We start from the raw sequence: 19,137 nt of genomic DNA, 5'->3' as shown, positions 1-19,137 counted from the left end.
CGGCTAAATTCTGCCTCCTTACCTTTGCATCCCAATAAACATAGCTGCACATGTCTTCATTTTACACAATTTTTTAAATCTATAAATCAAAACACTGGGAGTTATTACCCCCAAATTATCGTGCCTACAGACTTCCATTTGTGAGCCCAAATTGCCAGAACAATTTTTATTTTTACCGATATCACATCCTATTTCTGATAAGGACAAGCAGGGGTCTGCTTGTCAAAAATCATTCCAAAGATTTCACAGTCACAGATTCATAAGAACAAATATGAAGGATATACCCAAGGAGAGTGTCTTAAAATAAACCCTTTTAGGAAAACAGCAAAGTTTCACCCTAATTTCTTTTAATCCGTGACGCAGGTGCTTCTTTGCATTGCTAGATTTAATTATTTTTTTTCCATAAAGTCATATAGATTTTCTCTCCAGTTTTAAGTTGGGAACAGGTTTATATTGTTAGAGATAAAACTGTACTGCGGATAGTGTTGTGCTATGAGAGTCCCAAAACTTTGATGCTTCCTGAGAATGAATTATTCACTCTGTACATAATGAATTATTACGTACAATTCACTCTGTACGTAAGATTTTCGATTTTTCTGGTATTTTTTGCATTTGATCAATGGAGTTCTTTAGTGTGATAGTTATAAATCTATATTCACAGTATAATTTTAAAGATGCTGAGATTAACTTTTTTATTCACTGATAGTCTTGATTATATAGAAAAATGTATTTTCCTGTAAATATACTAATCACTACATTAAATTATGCTTATTTTTATCTCCAGTATAATTACTTTACACAAAAGTTAAATAACTTATCCACGTTCACATAAATTGTAAATGGTGGAGCAAAAATATGGATTTGGGCTAGTTTTCCTGAACGCTCAACTATTATGCTACATTTGTTTACAGTGTGTATCTCACAAACTAGGACATAAACACCATGAGGGTTGGGACTTGGTCTTGTTCATGGTGTTATACCCCTCGGGATTCAGAATAGTGCACTCAATAAATATCTATTGATTGATGAATAAGTAAAAATATATAAATAGTATTTAGATGCTTTTGTCTTACAGAAGAATGTGGTGATTTGAACATTTAAGGGTATGTTTCTGAACTTCTCAACAGAAGTTTACAGGATTTAAAATAGTTTGGGATATCCTTTTAGTAATATAATAGTCTTTGAGGCTAAAACTAATTTATTTTTAAGATTGTAGAAATTCTCTCTATAGTTGAAGTATGATTTTTTACTCCTTCAGTAGTTTATAACTAATTTGCTAGATGCCATTTATAAAGTAACAGTTTTAATCATTGCTTAATCTGGAGTTCAGGATTCCCAAATAGAACATAAAAATGCAAAATATTTTTATTTTGTAGTTACCAAATTTTTGAGTTAACCACATTACCAACATGTTTAATTTGGCCTATGTTACAGTGTTTTTACTGTGCTTTTATTCTGCCTGTTTGAGTTGCACTAAACATTACAAGACCATTCATTAGTAATTGTCATGTTCTCATAGGATTTGTTTAAAATGACAAAGTGCTAAGTTTTCCCAAGTGTAAAGCTCTAAATAACTGGTCAAACTATTATATGTAAAGAAAAGTAATAAATGTTAAAAGTCTATTCTTCAAAATTATTTTGGTGTTGATTTAGAAAATCAAGTAAGTTCTTGTTTTAAGGTTTAACTTTTCAGGAGAGGCTTTTTTTTTTTTTTTGAGAATAGACTATAACATAGACATTATGCGAGGGTGTAGCCTATAAAATAACAAAGGTGAAAATGTCTTAGTGTTTCAGAACAAGGAATTTAGAATGACATTGTCTAGACTTTGATTTCATATCTATAGGCAAGTCACTTTCACTTTGTAAAATGCAGTGTCCTTTGTAAAAGGCAGATAATAACAATAGCACTTCTTAGGGTCGTTATGGAGATTAAATGAGATGGCGTGTGTTTGGAACGTGGCACAAAGTAACTAATAAATATTGGCTTTTTACCAATTTAAGAATATCGCCCCCTAAATTCTCCCATTGTATTACCATTGAATGGTCAAGTTAGATTTAAATAACCATCAGATAATTTATTAATTAGACTGACATCGTATGGGAGGAGGACCTTCACATACCTTCCTGTATGTATGTGGTTGTGTTTTGGGGGGCATGCTGATTGCTGATTTCTCCGCAGTCAGGTTACCATCACTAACATGCCACAGTCCCTCGTGTGATGATTTTAAACAGAGTGAGTTTCTTTGTGCAGCTCCAGTCTCTCTCTTTAGGAGTTTTCCCTCCCTACTCATTAGTTGAGGGGCAGCCTGAAATCAGGGATTGTCTGCAACTCTGGAAACCAGGAGACTTGGGATATATATGTTTCCAGGTCTGCCACTAGTATGGGCAAGTCACTTAATTTCTCTGGTTCCCAGTTTCCTTATTTGTAAAAAGGTGGGGTTGGGCAAGTATCTAGCAGGGCCCTTAGAGAGCCATCTTATCAAAAGGTAGCTTATGTTCTCTCTTTCAGTAGTCACCCATGTAATTAGAAATATGTGTATATGCATTCATGTGTGTATCTCCTGAGATTTTTGACAAAAATTAGATAATTTTCCTAATTAGCAGGCACTGATCAAATGTAGGATTAGGCAGTGCCTAAATACTTGTTTGCTGCTAAGATCTTGTATCCGAAGGCTGCCGGGTGTCATAGCAGCAAGCTTGGATCATTCGGTAATTATCATTGCAGTTAAGTCTAATTCGTTATATAAATATGGTTAAATCAAGAAACTAGGGCATTGTAAAGAAAGACTGACAAAAGAAAAACAGCCATGTAGGTAGCTTCCATTGATTGACTAAGGTTTGAATCATATCTAATTTCCTTAGCCAAGCAAGGACCCTCTTGACTCACCAATGTGGTTATAAACACGCTGATACAGCTTCTACATGTGGATTTCTGATCATGTGGCCCAATGTTGGCAAATCCTGGATTTCTCTGCACTAGGTGATTTTCCAGGACTAACAACCTATGATTCTAAGTCATAGATTATCCCAGTCTTTAGTCCTTGATCCGCTTTAAAAATAGACAGCTATTAAAAAATACAAAGCAGCCCTCATCTTCCTTTATCACTAACATGCTCCCTCAATCTCATGGATATTTTCCTTCGACCATTGTGAGGAAAGTAAAATGTTCTATTAAAAACAAACAAAAAACGCAGAGTGTACAAAGTATATTAATATGGCATAAGAAGGCACATTAGATTGGAAAGAGGAATGTATATTTTGAGGTCAGTAATGAGCTGAGCCATAAATATGTGCATTCTTAATGATTTATAGATGCTTACTGACTTGGAAAAATATGAATTTGTTGAATTCTTTTCATTTTCCACTAGCTTATGTGGGTTAGGATTATATTATTTCGCATCCCCTTTCTCCCTTTCTCCCACCTCCCACCCACCCCCACCAAAAAAAACTAAAAACAAAGCAAACCCCCCCAAACCCCCAAAACTACAGGGGCTTCCCTGTTGGATGAAATGGAAATTTCTCAGCCTGTCATTCAAAACTCTTCACATCCCAGCCCCCAACACCTTTTCAGTTTTATCTCCTAGGATTCCCTTCTCTGCACCTCCTCTCTAGCCCCCAGGGGTTCTCCTTACTCCCCAGCACACTGTGTGTTTTCACACCTCTGCCTCTTTGCTCAGGCTGCTCCCTTGGCCTAGGATGCCCATTCTCCTATCCAGTCTACCTGACAAACCCCTGTCCATTCCTCAAGATCCAACTGAAATGTTGCCTGCCTCCATAAATCTTTTCCGCATCTTTTTCTCAGACAGGTATCTCCCTCCCCTGTGCTCCCATATATAGCCCTTTAAATGACAGCATTATTCACACTGTGTTACAGTTACTGCCCCACATGCTCCTACCATTGCTACCCTGTGTAGCAAGGACCATGCTTTCATTATATATGTAGTCTTAGCATCTGATACATAGTGGACACTCAATAAAAGCTTGTCAAAGTGAGTAAAAACCATGTGTGCATGTATCACAAGAAGGGACATGCCCTGATTCAGATGAAATATGTTATCTTTTTATTCATTACATATAATTTGGAGAATGCAGAAAAACAAAAAGGAAGAAATGAAATTCATCTGTAACCCTGCTCCCTCAGAGATCATGTTAACTGTGTAGTATATATATTTATAGTTAAAGCATACTTTTTTTTTTTTTCTTTTTTTGGTGGTACATGGGCCTCTCACTGTTGTGGCCTCTCCCGTTGTGGAGCACAGGCTCCGGGCATGCAGGCTCAGCGGCCACGGCTCACAAGCCTAGCCGCTCCGCGGCATGTGGGATCTTCCCAGACCGGGGCACGAACCCATGTCCCCTGCATCAGCAGGCGGATGCTCAACCACTGCACCCCCAGGGAAGCCCTTAAAGCATACTTTTAAGAGGAACTCTGGTTTTTAAAATTAGAAAATTACCTACCCGCTTAACAGATGATCCTAATTCTTGACTTTTCTCTTTCTTTGTTAGCTCACTGAGAGAATAATCATCCTCTTTGTGGTGATCACCAGTCAAGAGGAAGTCCAAGAGAAATACGTGGTGTGTGTTTTATTCATCTTTTGGAATCTATTGGATATGGTTAGGTAAGGAGGCAAAATAATCTCTTAAAACAAAGCCAAATTGCTTTCTACAGTGAAGCCAGTAATAGCTGCTTACATTTGGTTACTCTGAATGAGAGAAAAATACATAACCCCTTTTCATATTATTTTATCTTGATATGGAAATATATTTTTAGTGCTTTCCATAATGGGCATATCAGAGATAATGGAAACCTACCATGGTATCAAGAGCAAATCATTGCATCAGGTTCCCAGCAGAAGACTTGGCATACACCAATTTGGAATAAACCTCGCAGCTGTTGCTAATGAAAGGCGTTCTTTGCAATTGCTCTGGTATGTGTTACTTTAATAAGCAAAGCAAGATTTTTATTCTATCATAGTCACAATTTACAAAGTTGGTTTCTTGGAATTCAAGAATATTATAAATATAGGGCCTTATCTCTCTGGGGAAAAAACACACCTCCACAAACATATTTGTATACAATTCCAGCGGGTTCAAATAACTGAAGTTCTTTCATGGACTCACTGGGAATCCTTGGACCTCAGGTTAAGAACCCTTGCTCCCGATGGTGTTATGTTTCCTTCTAATTCTAAAACTTTGTGTGTTATCTCTACCAGCAATGATGTAAAATTGCTGAGCCGTTTGCTCAGTGGCTCACTTTGGAGAGGCTCCTAACTGCTACTTCAAGCTCTCACAAATGAGAACCGTCCCTCCTGCTTGAAAGATCTGGATGTGGATGGGTAACAAAAGAACCCTAGCATTTTAGCTGAGGTTATATAAATTCTTTATTATATTGTCAATAACTTGGCTGAATTAAGATATTCTAAGTAGAATGAATTTAATGAAATATTTTGTTGAATTAAAGTGACTGTAATTCTTTGTTATATATAACTTAGTTATTTCTCACTTTTAACTGAAAGATTTGTGGACTTGGGGCAAACTTCAGGGAGTTTTGTAGCCCATGACTTTCTGTTTATGAGACATGGAGCCTCATTTGGGACTGTGGCTTTCTGATGTTTCATTCTCTGGTATGCCCAACTCTTTCAGTGTCGATTCAGTCTCAGATAAGCTCAGTAGACCCATTAGAGAACAAAGTGGTTTTGGCATTGAGAGTGGTATCGTGATGTGATGGAAAGAATTTTGGACATAGAAGTGGAAGATCTCAGTATGAACCTCACCTCCACTGCTATGTGATCTTGGGCAAATCACACAACCTTAAAAATAACAGCAATGCGATAATTCATGAACCTTAATATTCACCCTTTTAAAGTATAAAATTTGTCGATTTTAGTGTATTCAAAGACATGTGTAAAGACATCACTACTGTCTAATTTGCGAACATTTTCATCACCCCCAAAAGAAGCCCCAAATCCATTAGCAGTCGCACCCAATTCCCTTTTCCTTCCAGCCCTGGCAGCCACTACCATACTGTCTGTATGGATTTGCCTGTTCTGGACATTACATATAAATGGAATCATATAATATGCGCCTTTTGTGACTGGGTTCTTTCACTTAGCATAACGTTTTCAAGGTTCGTCCATGTTTTAACAGGTATCAGTATTTTATTTCTTTTTATGGCTGAATAATATTCCATTATATTGATATACCAATTTTTATTTATTCATTTATCAGTTGATGGACATTTGGTTTGTTTCTACTTTTTGGTCAGGAGGAATGCTGCTGTGAACATCCATGTACAAGCTTTTGTGTGCACATATGTTTTCATTTCTCTTAGGAGTGAAATTCCTAAGTACTGAACCTTTTTAAAACTCATTTTTTTTCTCTGTGAAATGGGGGCAGAATTATCTTCCCAATTTACCATAGAATGACTTTTTGAAAAGCAACTTCCTCAACCTGATAAAAGCATCTGTGAAAACTCCACAGCTAACATAACGGTTAATGATGAAAGACTGATCTTTCTTCCAAAGATAGGAATAAGACAACAATGTCTACTCTTGCCTCTTCTATTCAACATTGTACTGGAAGTTCTAGGCACGGCAGTTAGGCAAGAAAATGATGTAAAAGCATCCACATTGGAAAGGAAGGGGTAAAATTATCTCTACTGGCAGATGACATGATCTTGTATATAAAAAATCATAAGGAATTGACTAAAAAATATTAGAATAAGCTAGTTCAGCAAAGTTGTAGAATACAAAATTAATACACAGTTGACCCTTGAACAACATAAGGGTTGGGGTGCTGACCCTCCGCAGAGTTGAAAATCCACATATAACTTATAGTTGGCCCCTTGTATACAGGGTTCCTCTGTATCTTAGGTTCTGCATCTGGATTCAGCCAACCCCAGATAGTGTAGTACTGTAGTATTTACTATTGAAAAAAATCGGCATATAAGTGGACCCACTTAGTTCAAACCTGTGTTGTTCAAGGGTCAGCTGTACAAAAATTAATTGTATTCTACACATTTGCAATGGCCTATCCTAAAATAAAATTGAGAAAACAAAACATCAAAAAATAAAGTACTTAGACATAAATTTAACAAAAGATGGGCAGAACTTGTACACTAAAAACTATAAAATACTGTACAGAGAAATTAAAGAAGATCTAAATAAGTGGAAAGATATTCCGTGTTTATGGGTTGAAGACAATGTTTTTAAGATGGAACACTCCTCAAGTTGATCTACAGATTCAATGCAATACCTATCAGAATCCCAGCTGGCTTCTTTGCAGGAGTTGAGAAGCCGATCCTAAAACTCATATGGAAACCCAAGGAACCCAGAGTAGCCAAAACAATCTCAAAAAAGAACATAGTTGGAAGATTCACACTTCCCAATTTCAGAACTTACTACAAAGCAACCAGAGTTGCACACATCAAGAGTGTGATAATGGACATAAGGATATATTGTGGAATAGAATTGACAGTCCAGAGATGAACTCTCAAATTTATGGTCAGTTGATTTTCGACAGGATGCCAAGGTCGTTCAATGGGGAAAAATAGTCTTTTGGTCAAACGGTGCTGGGACAGCTGGATATCCACATGCAAAGGAATGAATTTGGTCCTTTACTTTGCACCATACAAAAATTAACTCAATGGTTCGAAAATCTAAATGGAAAAGATAGAACTATAAAACTCTTAGAAGAAAACATAGGGGTAAATGTTTTTGATCTTGGGTTTGACAATGGATTTTTAGATTTAATACCAAAAACACAAGCAACAGCAAAAAGAGATACATTGGACTTCATCAGAAGTGATTTTTAAACATATGAAAAGATTCTTACCTACTCTTGTAATAGAAAAAAATCAAAGCAGCGAGATACCATTTTTCCCTTATATTGGTAAAGAACAAAAAGTTTGATAACATGCTATGTTTGGTGAGTGCTTGCACTGCTGATGTATATTATATATAGTATATATACACATAGGTAAGTATATGCAAAAATATTTTGGAAAGAATATATGAGAAATTGGCATTGGTCATTGCCTCTGAGGAGTGGAATTAGGGTCCTGGAATGAGAGAAAGATTTACTTTTCTGCATTCGTGTTTTCAAGGTTTTGAATTTTGTTTTGCCATATGTATGCACTGCCTATTCCAGTAGTTCTAAGTATGGTCCCTGGACCAGTGGCATCAGCGTCACCTGAAACTTGTTTGTAATACAGATTCTCAGGTCCACTGAATCAGACACTCTGGAGATAGGGCCTAACAATTTGTGCTTTAGCAAGCCCTCTGAGTGATGCTGATGTATGCTTAAGCTTGAGAAATGAAAAGATTTTGATTACTTCATCTATTACATCATAAAGACAGGTTTAAAACCAACTCCTATACCCAAAACAAGCTCCTAAGGCCAGTTCTTTAATTATTCACACAAGATGGCACATATTTTTTTTATTTTTAAAATTCATTACCTAGATATTTACAAGTCTGTCTGTCTTAAAAACTTAGCCTGTGCATAAAATGGGCTTGGCTTCTGAGTGAAATTGAAGTCACTATTTGAGGAAACTTGTAACTGTAATTTGCTGGGGGATAAGATTTACATTTTTCTCTCTTCCCTCTATAATTATCCGTGATCCACCCCATAAGACAAGCCAGACTGACACGGTTCCTCTCTCTCCATTATTTACCTCTTCTCCTGCTTACATTACAGGAAATAAAGTAAGGAATTTGCATACTCTCCAGTTTTATCTGTGTATTCAATTACACAGTAAGGTATTCTCCTATTTCCCAGACATCAGCAGCAAATGATGTTTATGAGCAAACTTGTCTCCTTTCAGGTACACTTACAGCATGTTATCAGTCATTGGAATATCCTATGCTGTCTTGACATGGCTCAGTCAAACACTATGGATGCCAATTTATCCTTTGTGTGTTCTCGCTGAAGGTAAGAAAAGAGTGACTTTTCTGTATTGCTTACTGGCAAAAGCAATCCTATTATGATGATTCACAAAACTTTTTGATGATTAAGTTACTATTTTTGCTACTGTTCAGCTGACTAGGTGTTATCTTTCCTGGCATACTTCCCTTGATGCAAAGAAGCAAAACATTAAAATGTCAAGTTAAGGGGGAAGCAGCTCTGCACAGTAGACAAAATATTGGATGAGGAATGAGGACATCTGAGGGCCTTTAACTTCATTAACTTGCTGAGTTTGGGTAAATCATTTAACCTCTCTAAGTCTGTTTACTCATCCAAAGGGGATTTAACATTTAGTGACTCAGTGATTATTTGTAATGCATAGAAATTCAGTTCCCCCTTGGCTGGACTAGCCTTCCCACTTACCATCTACCATGCTGCCTACTCTCTGCCAGTGACAGTTAACTCTACCTTTAGACGAGTCATTGGTTTCTCAGGGAAGCGTTCCTCAATTTCCTCATCAACATTAATTCCCCCAATGAATCTCTTTTGTAAGACCTATCTTAGTTGTAATTAGACATTTGTGTGATTCTTTGATTAATGTCTATTTCCTTGTCTAGCCTCTAAGCTCCATGGGGATCTGGGGTTGTCTTTGTTTCTTTCTTCCTTTGCCTTATGCACCCAATATACATGCTCAATAAACAATGAATTATTAAATACAATGTGAAGTAGGCTAATTGCTTAGCCTAAATGTAAACCTAAAGCTTAAACTCAAATAATTAAAAACATCAATTTGCAAAGAGCTTGAGGATATTTGGGGAGTATATGCTTCCCTCTGTAATGGATTTAGCAGACTGGTAGGGAACTCTGAAACAGACATGATAAAAGTTTTTGAAAACCGAAGGCATAAAGAAATTAAGAGGGCACATGTTAAGTAACTAAGGGAAAACAACATACAGAAATATTTAACATAAAATGATGGTGATGTTGGCAGTAATTATAAAGTATATATGATATAACCACACGTTGTCTATCTACCAGTGAGCAGAGAAAAGGAGCTTATAGTAAATCACGTTAGACATAATTTTAAAATCTGTTTTTTTTCCAAATAGACTATGCCAAAAGAATCTAGGGAATAATCTTCTTGAAAACCATAAAAAATGGATTGGCCATTTATTTGAGAACAAAATCCATCACTCATTGAAACATTTATTTATTAAGTACATTCATTTGTTAGATAATATGAAAACTACTATAAAGAATATATAAAGGAATAAAGTAGCAATATGACTAATATTTTCCTAAAAATAGGGATGAATAAATATATAGGAAACTTTTCTTTTTATTCCATAATTGTAAACATTGTCCTTTCTTAGGAAAGCCATGTTTATATATAGTTGCCATAAAATGCATATTCTTTTATTAAAATTAGTTTCATAAACTTATTCTTGCAATTAAAAAACAAAGTCTATCCAGAAAAATTTTGAAAGCACATATAACAAAATATCAATAATGATTAATTCTGGGTGGTAGAGCATAGTAATTTTATCTTTATATATTTCTATATATTTCAAATGTCCCAAAGTATAAAAACATGTAGTTAAGAAAACCTGCTTGACTTTTGATAATTCTAATATCTTTTAATAACTATAGTTTCCCATCTGATAATATAAGACAAAAACCAAGTTCATATTCATAATCAAATCAACTATACTAATAAAATGCCAGAGACTTAGGTGCTGCCCATGGAAATCTTAGATGGCATGCTTTAGTGTCAGTTGCAGACTCTGTGCCGATTCCACTGTCTGGTTCTAACAGCTGTGGGTGCCTGAGTTTTCCTCTGTCTTTTTAAAAAAAAGAAATTAAAAAATAATAATTTTAGACTCACAATAAGTTGCAAAAACAGTGCATTGTTTCCATGTACCTTCGCTCAGCTTACCCTGATGAGAACATCTTATATAACCATAGTACATTATCATTTTATTCCATGAAATGTTATACAAAGTCTATACATGGGACACAATTTCATAGAATGTCCATCTCTTCTTATTTGACCTGAGCCTCCTCCCTCAAAATAATTTAGGCCAGCATTTCTCACATGATTCCTCAGAATTTTTATTAAGTACTGCTGGGATGGGGAGGAAGAAAGAGCTATTCCAAGACCAGTTAAGCTGAGGAAATGGGTGAAACCAGTTTCTTTATTGCAGAACTTGACAGAATCTCTGCTATACCAATGCGTGTTATGAAACTCCAAGAGGAGAATATATGAAGCATTTTCCATGTTCATTCGTCTGTAACCCCTACTTGTGGCTAAGAGGACAGGTATTTTGAGATACAATTTTTGGTACGAACTACTATGTATAAAATAAATAAGCTGCAAGGATATATTATACAGCATAGGGAATATAGCCGATATTTTATATTAACTATAAATGGAGTATAGCCTTTAAAAATTGTGAATCACTCTGTTGTACACTGGAAGCTTATATTGTACATCAACTATACCTCAGTAAAAAAAAGAAACACTGTAAACTATTTTTGTGTAGGCATAATAAAGTAAAAAATGGACAAAATTCAACAAATCACACTGCTATAATGGCCTTGCCAATCTGATCAGCAGATTTCTATATCAAACTATAGCTTTGGCAAAAGGATTCAGCAATTATCACAAAATGGTCGTTATCAAATTCAGAATATCCTTCAACTATGCATACATATATACACATCTCTGTAGCAAGTTAAGGAGGGAAACCTTCATGATTCCTTTTTTCTTTAAACAGCATTTGCCATCTATCAGTCACTGCCTTATTTTGAATCATTTGGCACTTACTCCACAAAGCTGCCCTTTGACTTATCCATCTATTTCCCATATGTGCTGAAAATATATCTCATGATGCTCTTTATAGGTAAGTGGCTTTTCTGTTTTGTTTTGTTTTTGCATTCTTTCTGTGCTTTTTGGTTTGTGCTGCCATCTACCTTAGTAGAAAGGTCTGTAAACATGGGAGAGATGGTAAAAGAAGGCTGACATGATGAACTAGACCTTGTTAGTAAAATATTTAGAAGTTATAATGCTTTTTGCAGGTCATGATGAGATCAAATATATCACTGTTTGCAGTGTATGAACAAAAACAGTTTTACTAGCAGAAAATGTAACTGCTTTGTGTATGAAATATAAAAGTTTTCACGACAAACACAAGCATCTACAAAGAAAATCTAGATGTCAAACTAAGTGAACTTGGCTATTTCTGGATTTCCCATTTATATCTGTTTTGTTTCCTGTTTGTTTGCCCTTATGTGCTAGCATTTTCTAGCAGGCAGGTGGGAGTAGGTGCTAAAGGCTCAAGAAAAATATATAGGACAAAAACTTACAGTTGAGAAAATCTAATCAATTAATTAATTTGTCCAGAAAATTGGGAAACAGACTTCTGTTGTTAAATTTTAGTTTCTCTAGCTCTAACCTTCACAAGTCCTTCACAAGTCCTTAAGGTAATTATTACCTCTAGAAGATAACAACTATCAGGTATGTAAGAACAACACATAAAAGAGAAGACAAATGTAAAACTTTAGGGGAAGTGGAGAGAGCTAAAGAAAAGTTCCTTCCTTGCAATAAACAGAACAGTAAGGTGGAGGAGTTTGCTTTACTTCTCCTGCAGAAAATCTGGACACTCTTTAAGTATTCCTTCTTTGAGTTTCCTTTGCAAGTGCCTCCTCCCTGGACTCCAGGCAGCACTCTGTATTTCAAAACCATGGTTCTTTCCACAGAGATGGTTAATCAGTCTTAATTTTTGCCATTTCTTTCTCCACATCAGGTATGTATTTTACCTATAGTCATCTTTACTCAGAAAGAAGAGACGTCGTCAGAGTCTTTCCCATTAAAAAGAAGAAAATGTGAAGCATGGCACTCTGATGTGACATAATAAAGGAGAGGCTGTGGATTCAGCTGCAGTAAACACAACACAGGTGGAAAAATACCTAGTATTTCATAAAAATCCATGACATGCAATAATTGCTCTCCTCCCCAAAACTCTTGACATATACAGCAGTCTGTGTTTCTTACATGTTGTTTTTAGTATGAATACTCTTCATGACCTGTTTCACCAAAGCTGTGAATTTTACACAAGTTAAGTTTATATTGTGTTAAACCTGATTATTTTCCTGTAAGGTTAATGAGAAATAGGATTTTAACTGGAGTAGATTCTGTTAAACTAAGAAACCAAAGTTGTTAACCTAAATTACATCCATTTACATATATTTCTTTTCACTTCTGAGTTCCCAAGTAGCAGCTGATCTGTGGGAGGGGAGTGATGTGTAATATGGTCTGTATTTTTCTAGAATAACTTATTTTATAGACAGATGTCCCTGTCCCCGGACCCACCTTAAACATTAGACACACTTAGAAATTTAAACATTTTTCCAAACCCTGAAAGAGTATTTGTTAATACTACACAAGTTATTTGGACTTTGATGGTTTAAAAGAGAGCCCTGAGGAAAACAGAATAGACCTTCGTTTTCACAAATAATGCCCCATATTCCTTTTTAAAAAAATCTAATCAAGCCATATACATACCTTAAAGGAGATAAAAGGTACAAAAATATAGTAAATCATTTAAATAAGGCAAGAAAATTGAGAACCAGTGATGCTTCAGATTATTTATTACTGAATTATTATTGCTAATTGCTATAAATCATATATAAGTCATCACTTCTACTTTTGAAAAATGCTCCTTCCTTTGAAGTTCTAAAATATATGTGAATAATTGACTAATAGAATAATTTCTGTACCTTCAGTATATCATTCACTTTTCTTGAGAGAATTATAGAATCTCATTATCCAGTAAGTATATAAAAAGGGTACTAAATATTTTGTGACAATAAGAACCAGGTAATGGAAATGTAATTATAAAAGATGGGTAATCTTATTTCCACTAAATAAAACATATGAAAAGAAACAATTGAGTATTAATAAAGATAGTTGATATCTTTATAAAGTTAATATATTTGGAACTTTAAAATAAGTATTAAAATTATCCTTTTAAGCTGTACATTTTATTTTGCTTTTGTTTTTATTGAAGTATAGTTGACTTACAATATTATGTTAGTTCAAGTGTACAGCATAGTGATTCAGTATTTTTGAAGATTATACGCCATTATAGGTTGTTATAAGATAATGGGTATAATTCCCTGTGCTATAGAGTATATCCTTGTTGCTTAACTATTTTATATATAGTAGTTTGTATCTGTTAATCCCATACCCTTAATTTGTCCCTTCTTCCATGCCTCTCCTCTTTGGTAACCACAAGTTTGTTTCCTATGCCTGTGAGTCTCTTTCTGTTTTGCATATACATTCATTTGTATTATTTGTTAGATTCCACATATAAGTGATATCATAGTGTTTGTCTTTCTCTGTCTGACTTACTTCAGTAAGTATAATATTCTCCAGGTCCATACACGTTGCTGCAAGTGGTAGAATTTCACTCTTTTATGGTGAAGTAATAGTCCATTTTATATGTATAGTGCATCTTCTTAATCATTTGTTGGTGGGCATTTGGGTTGCTTCCATGTCTTGGCTATTGTAAATAGTGCTGCCTGCTATGAACATTGGGGTGCATGTATTTTTTCGATTTAGTGTTTTCGTTTTTTCTGGATATATACACAAGAGTGGAATTGCTGGGTCATGTGGTAGTTCTATTTTTAATTTTTCTAAGGAACCTCCATACTCTTTTCTATAGTGGCTGCACCAATTTGCATTCCTACCAATAGTGTTCGAGGGGTTCCCTTTTCTCCACATCCTTGCCAACATTTGTTACTTGTAGACTTTTTGATGATGACCATTCTGACTGGTGTGAGGTGATGTCTCATTGTGGTTTTGATTTGCATTTCTCTAATAAGTAGTGATGTTGAGCATCTTTTCATGTGCCTGTTAGTCATCTGTATGTCTTCTTAGAAAAACCTCTATTCAAGTCCTGCCAATTTTTTGATTCGATTGTTTTTTGGGATGTTGAGTTGTATGAGCTGTTTGTATATTTTGGATATTGAGCCCTTGTCAGTCACATCATTTGCAAATATTTCCTCCCATTGAGTTAAGTTGTCTTTTCATTTTGTTGATGGTTTCCTTTCCTGTGCAAAAGCCTTTAAGTTTAATTAGGTCCCATTTGTTTATTTTTGCTTTTGTTTTCTTTGCTTTAGGAGAAAGCAAAAAATATTGCTATGATTTATGTCAAAGAGTGTTCCGCCTATGTTTTCTTCTAGGAGTTTTATGGTTTCCAGTCTTACGTTTAGGTCTTTAATCCATTTTGAGCTTATTTTTGTAATGGTGTGAGGAAATGTTCTAATCTCATTGTTTTACATGTAGCTGTCCATTTTCTCCAGCACCACTTATTAAAGAGAGTGTCTTTTCTCCACTGTATATTCTTGCCTCCTTTGTCATAGATTAATTGACCATAACTGCATGGGTTTATGTCTGGGCTCTCTGTTCTATCCATTGATCTGTGTGTCTTTTTTGTGCCAGTACCATGAGTTTTTTTTTTTTACATCTTTATTGGAGTATAATTGCTTTACAATGGTGTGTTAGTTTCTGCTTTATAACAAAGTGAATCAGTTATACATATACATATGTTCCCATATCTCTTCCCTCTTGCATCTCCCTCCCTCCCACCCTCCCTATCCCACCCCTCTAGGTGGTCACAAAGCACCGAGCTGATCTCCCTGTGCTATGGGGCTGCTTTCCACTAGCTATCTGTTTTATGTTTGGTAGTGTATGTATGTCCATGCCTCTCTCCTGCTTTGTCACAGGTTACCCTTCCCCCTCCACATATCCTTAAGTTCATTCTCTAGTAGGTCTCTGTCTTTATTCCTGTCTTACCCCTGTGTTCTTCATAATATTATTTTTTTCTTCTTAAATTCCATATATATGTGTTAGCATACGGTATTTGTCTTTCTCTTTCTGACTTAATTCACTCTGTATGACAGACTCTAGGTCCAACCACCTCATTACAAATAGCTCAATTTTGTTTCCTTTTATGGCTGAGTAATATTCCATTGTATATATGTGCCACATCTTCTTTATCCATTCATCCCATGATGGACACTTAGGTTGTTTCCATCTCCGGGCTGTTGTAAATAGAGCTGCAATGAACATTTTGGTACATGACTCTTTTTGAATTATGGTTTTCTCAGGGTATATGCCCAGTAGTGGGATTGCTGGGTCATATGGTAGTTCTATTTGTAGTTTTTTAAGGAACCTCCATACTGTTCTCCATAGTGGCTGTACCAATTCACATTCCCACCAGCAGTGCAGGAGTGTTCCCTTTTCTCCACACCCTCTCCAGCATTTATTGTTTCTAGAGTTTTTGATGATGGCCATTCTGACTGGTGTAAGATGATATCTCATTGTAGTTTTGATTTGCATTTCTCTAATGATTAATGATGTTGAGCATTAATGATTAATGATGTTGAGCATACTTATACATTTTGGAGATTAATCCTTTGTCAGTTGCTTTATTTGCAAATATTTTCTCCCATTCTGAGGGTTGTCTTTTGGTCTTGTTTATGGTTTCCGTTTCTGTGCAAAAGCTTTTAAGTTTCATTAGGTCCCATTTGTTTATTTTTGTTTTTATTTCCCTTTCTCTAGGAGGTGGGTCAAAAAGGATCTTGATGTGATTTATGTCATAGAGTGTTCTGCCTATGTTTTCCTCTAAGAGTTTGATAGTTTCTGGCCTTACATTTAGGTCTTTAATCCATTTTGAGCTTATTTTTGTGTATGGTGTTAGGGAGTGATCTAATCTCATACTTTTACATGTACCTGTCCAGTTATCCCAGCACCACTTATTGAAGAGGCTGTCCTTTCTCCACTGTACATTCCTGCCTCCTTTATCAAAGATAAGGTGACCATATATGCATAGGTTTATCTCTGGGCTTTCTATCCTGTTCCATTGATCTATCTTTCTGTTTTTGTGCCAGTACCATACTGTCTTGATTACTGTAGCTTTGTAATATAGTCTGAAGTCAGGGAGCCTGATTCCTCCAGCTCCGTTTTTCGTTCTCAAGATTGCTTTGGCTATTCTTGGTCTTTTGTGTTTCCATACAAATTGTGAAATTTTTTGTTCTAGTTCTGTGAAAAATGCCAGTGGTAGTTTGATAGGGATTGCATTGAATCTGTAGATTGCTTTGGGTAGTAGGGTCATTTTCACAATGTTGATTCTTCCAAGAACATGGTATATGTCTCCATCTATTTGTATCATATTTAATTTCTTTCATCAGTGTCTTATAATTTTCTGCATAGAGGTCTTTTGTCTCCTTAGGTAGGTTTATTCCTAGATATTTTATTCTTTTTATTGCAGTGGTAAATGGGAGTGTTTTCTTGATTTCACTTTCAGATTTTTCATCCTTAGTGTATAGGAATGCCAGAGATTTCTGTGCATTAATTTTGTATCCTGCTACTTTACCAAATTCATTGATTAGCTCTAGTAGTTTTCTGGTAGTATCTTTAGGATTCTCTGTGTATAGTATCATGTAATCTGCAAACAGTGACAGCTTTACTTCTTCTCTTCCGATTTGGATTCCTTTTATTTCCTTTTCTTCTCTGATTGCTGTGGCTAAAACTTCCAAAACTATGTTGAATAAGAGTGGTGAGAGTGGGCAACCTTGTCTTGTTCCTGATCTTAGTGGAAATGCTTTCAGTTTTTCACCATTGAGGACGATGTTGGCTGTGGGTTTGTCATATATGGCCTTTATTATGTTGAGGAAAGTTCCCTCTATGCCTACTTTTTGCAGGGTTTTTATCATAAATGGGTGTTGAATTTTGTCAAAAGCTTTCTCTGCATCTATTGAGATGATCATATGGTTTTGCTCCTTCAATTTGTTAATATGGTGTATCAGATCGATTGATTTGTGTACATTGCAGAATCCTTGCATTCCTGGAATAAACCCCATTGGATCATGGTGTATGATCCTTTTAATGTGCTGTTGGATTCTGTTTACTAGTATTTTGTTGAGGATTTTTGCATCTATGTTCATCAGTGATATTGGCCTGTAGTTTTCTTTCTTTGTGACATCCTTGTCTGGTTTTGGTATCAGGGTGATGGTGGCCTTGCAGAATGAGTTTGGGAGTGTTCCTCCCTCTGCTATATTTTGGAAGAGTTTGAGAAGGATAGGTGTTAGCGCTTGTCTAAATGTTTGATAGAATTGGCCTGTGAAGCCATCTGGTCCTGGGCTTTTGTTTGTTGGAAGATTTTTAATCACAGTCTTAATTTCAGTGCTTGTGATTGGTCTGTTCATATTTTCTATTTCTTCCTGATTCAGTCTTGGCAGATTGTGCATTTCTAAGAATTTGTCCATTTCTTCCAGGTTGTCCATTTTATTTTCATAGAGTTGCTTGTAGTAATCTCTCATGATCTTTTGTATTTCTACAGTGTCGGTTGTTACTTCTCCTTTTTCATTTCTAATTCTATTGATTTGAGTCTTCTTCCTTTTTTTCTTGATGAGTCTGGCTAATGGTTTATCAATTTTGTTTATCTTCTCAAAGAACCAGCTTTTAGTCTTATTGATCTTTGCTATCGTTTCCTTCATTTCTTTTTCATTTATTTCTGATCTGATCTTTATGATTTCTTTCCTTCTGCTAACTTTGGGGGTTTTTTGTTCTTCTTTTCTCTAATTGCTTTAGGTGCAAGGTTAGGTTGTTTATTCGAGATGTTTCCTGTTTCTTAAGGTAGGATTGTATTGCTATAAACTTCCCTCTTAGAACTGCTTTTGCTGCATCCCATAGGTTTTGGGTCGTTGTGTCTCCATTGTCATTTGTTTCTAGGTATTTTTTAATTTCCTCATTGATTTATTCAGTGATCACTTCGTTATTAAGTAGTGTATTGTTTATCATCCATGTGTGTGTTTGTGTTTTTTACAGATCTTTTCCTGTAATTGATATCTAGTCTCCTAGCGTTGTGGTTGGAAAAGATACTTTATACAATTTCAATTTTCTTAAATTTACCAAGGCTTGATTTGTGACCCAAGATATGATCTATCCTGGAGAATGTTCCATGAGCACTTGAGAAAAATGTGTATTCTGTTGTTTTTGGATGGAATGTCCTATAACTATATATCAATTAAGTCCATCTTGTTTAATGTATCATTTACAGCTTGTGTTTCCTTATTTATTTTCATTTTGGATGATCTGTCCATTGGTGAAAGTGGGGTGTTAAAGTCCCCTACTATGAATGTGTTACTGTCGATTTCCCCTTTTATGGC

At 35.5% G+C, this 19,137-nt stretch overlaps 1 protein-coding gene across 3 annotated transcripts in view; it reads left to right on the top strand.

Annotated features, from left to right (window-relative positions):
* The window catches only part of HACD4 (3-hydroxyacyl-CoA dehydratase 4), a 63,195-nt gene that overhangs the window by 8,805 nt on the left and 35,253 nt on the right, over positions 1 to 19,137 (top strand). For 2 of the 3 annotated variants that reach the window (XM_067744501.1, XM_067744503.1), the window contains exons 4-7: positions 4,504 to 4,616; positions 8,822 to 8,928; positions 11,679 to 11,804; positions 12,708 to 13,940. In XM_067744501.1, the coding sequence (XP_067600602.1) occupies positions 4,504 to 4,616; positions 8,822 to 8,928; positions 11,679 to 11,804; positions 12,708 to 12,790 (429 nt within the window). In that variant the 3' untranslated portion in view covers positions 12,791 to 13,940. Of the gene's footprint in view, positions 1 to 4,503; positions 4,617 to 8,821; positions 8,929 to 11,678; positions 11,805 to 12,707; positions 13,941 to 19,137 lie in introns of those variants that run through there. The other variant, XM_067744502.1, reaches the window with a different exon arrangement.

This window comes from Pseudorca crassidens, chromosome 7 (assembly GCF_039906515.1).
Source record: "Pseudorca crassidens isolate mPseCra1 chromosome 7, mPseCra1.hap1, whole genome shotgun sequence".
Lineage (NCBI taxonomy): Eukaryota > Metazoa > Chordata > Mammalia > Artiodactyla > Delphinidae > Pseudorca > Pseudorca crassidens.
The sequence above is the reverse complement of the archived record's forward strand: the minus strand, read 5'-3'. Positions and strand labels throughout refer to the sequence as shown.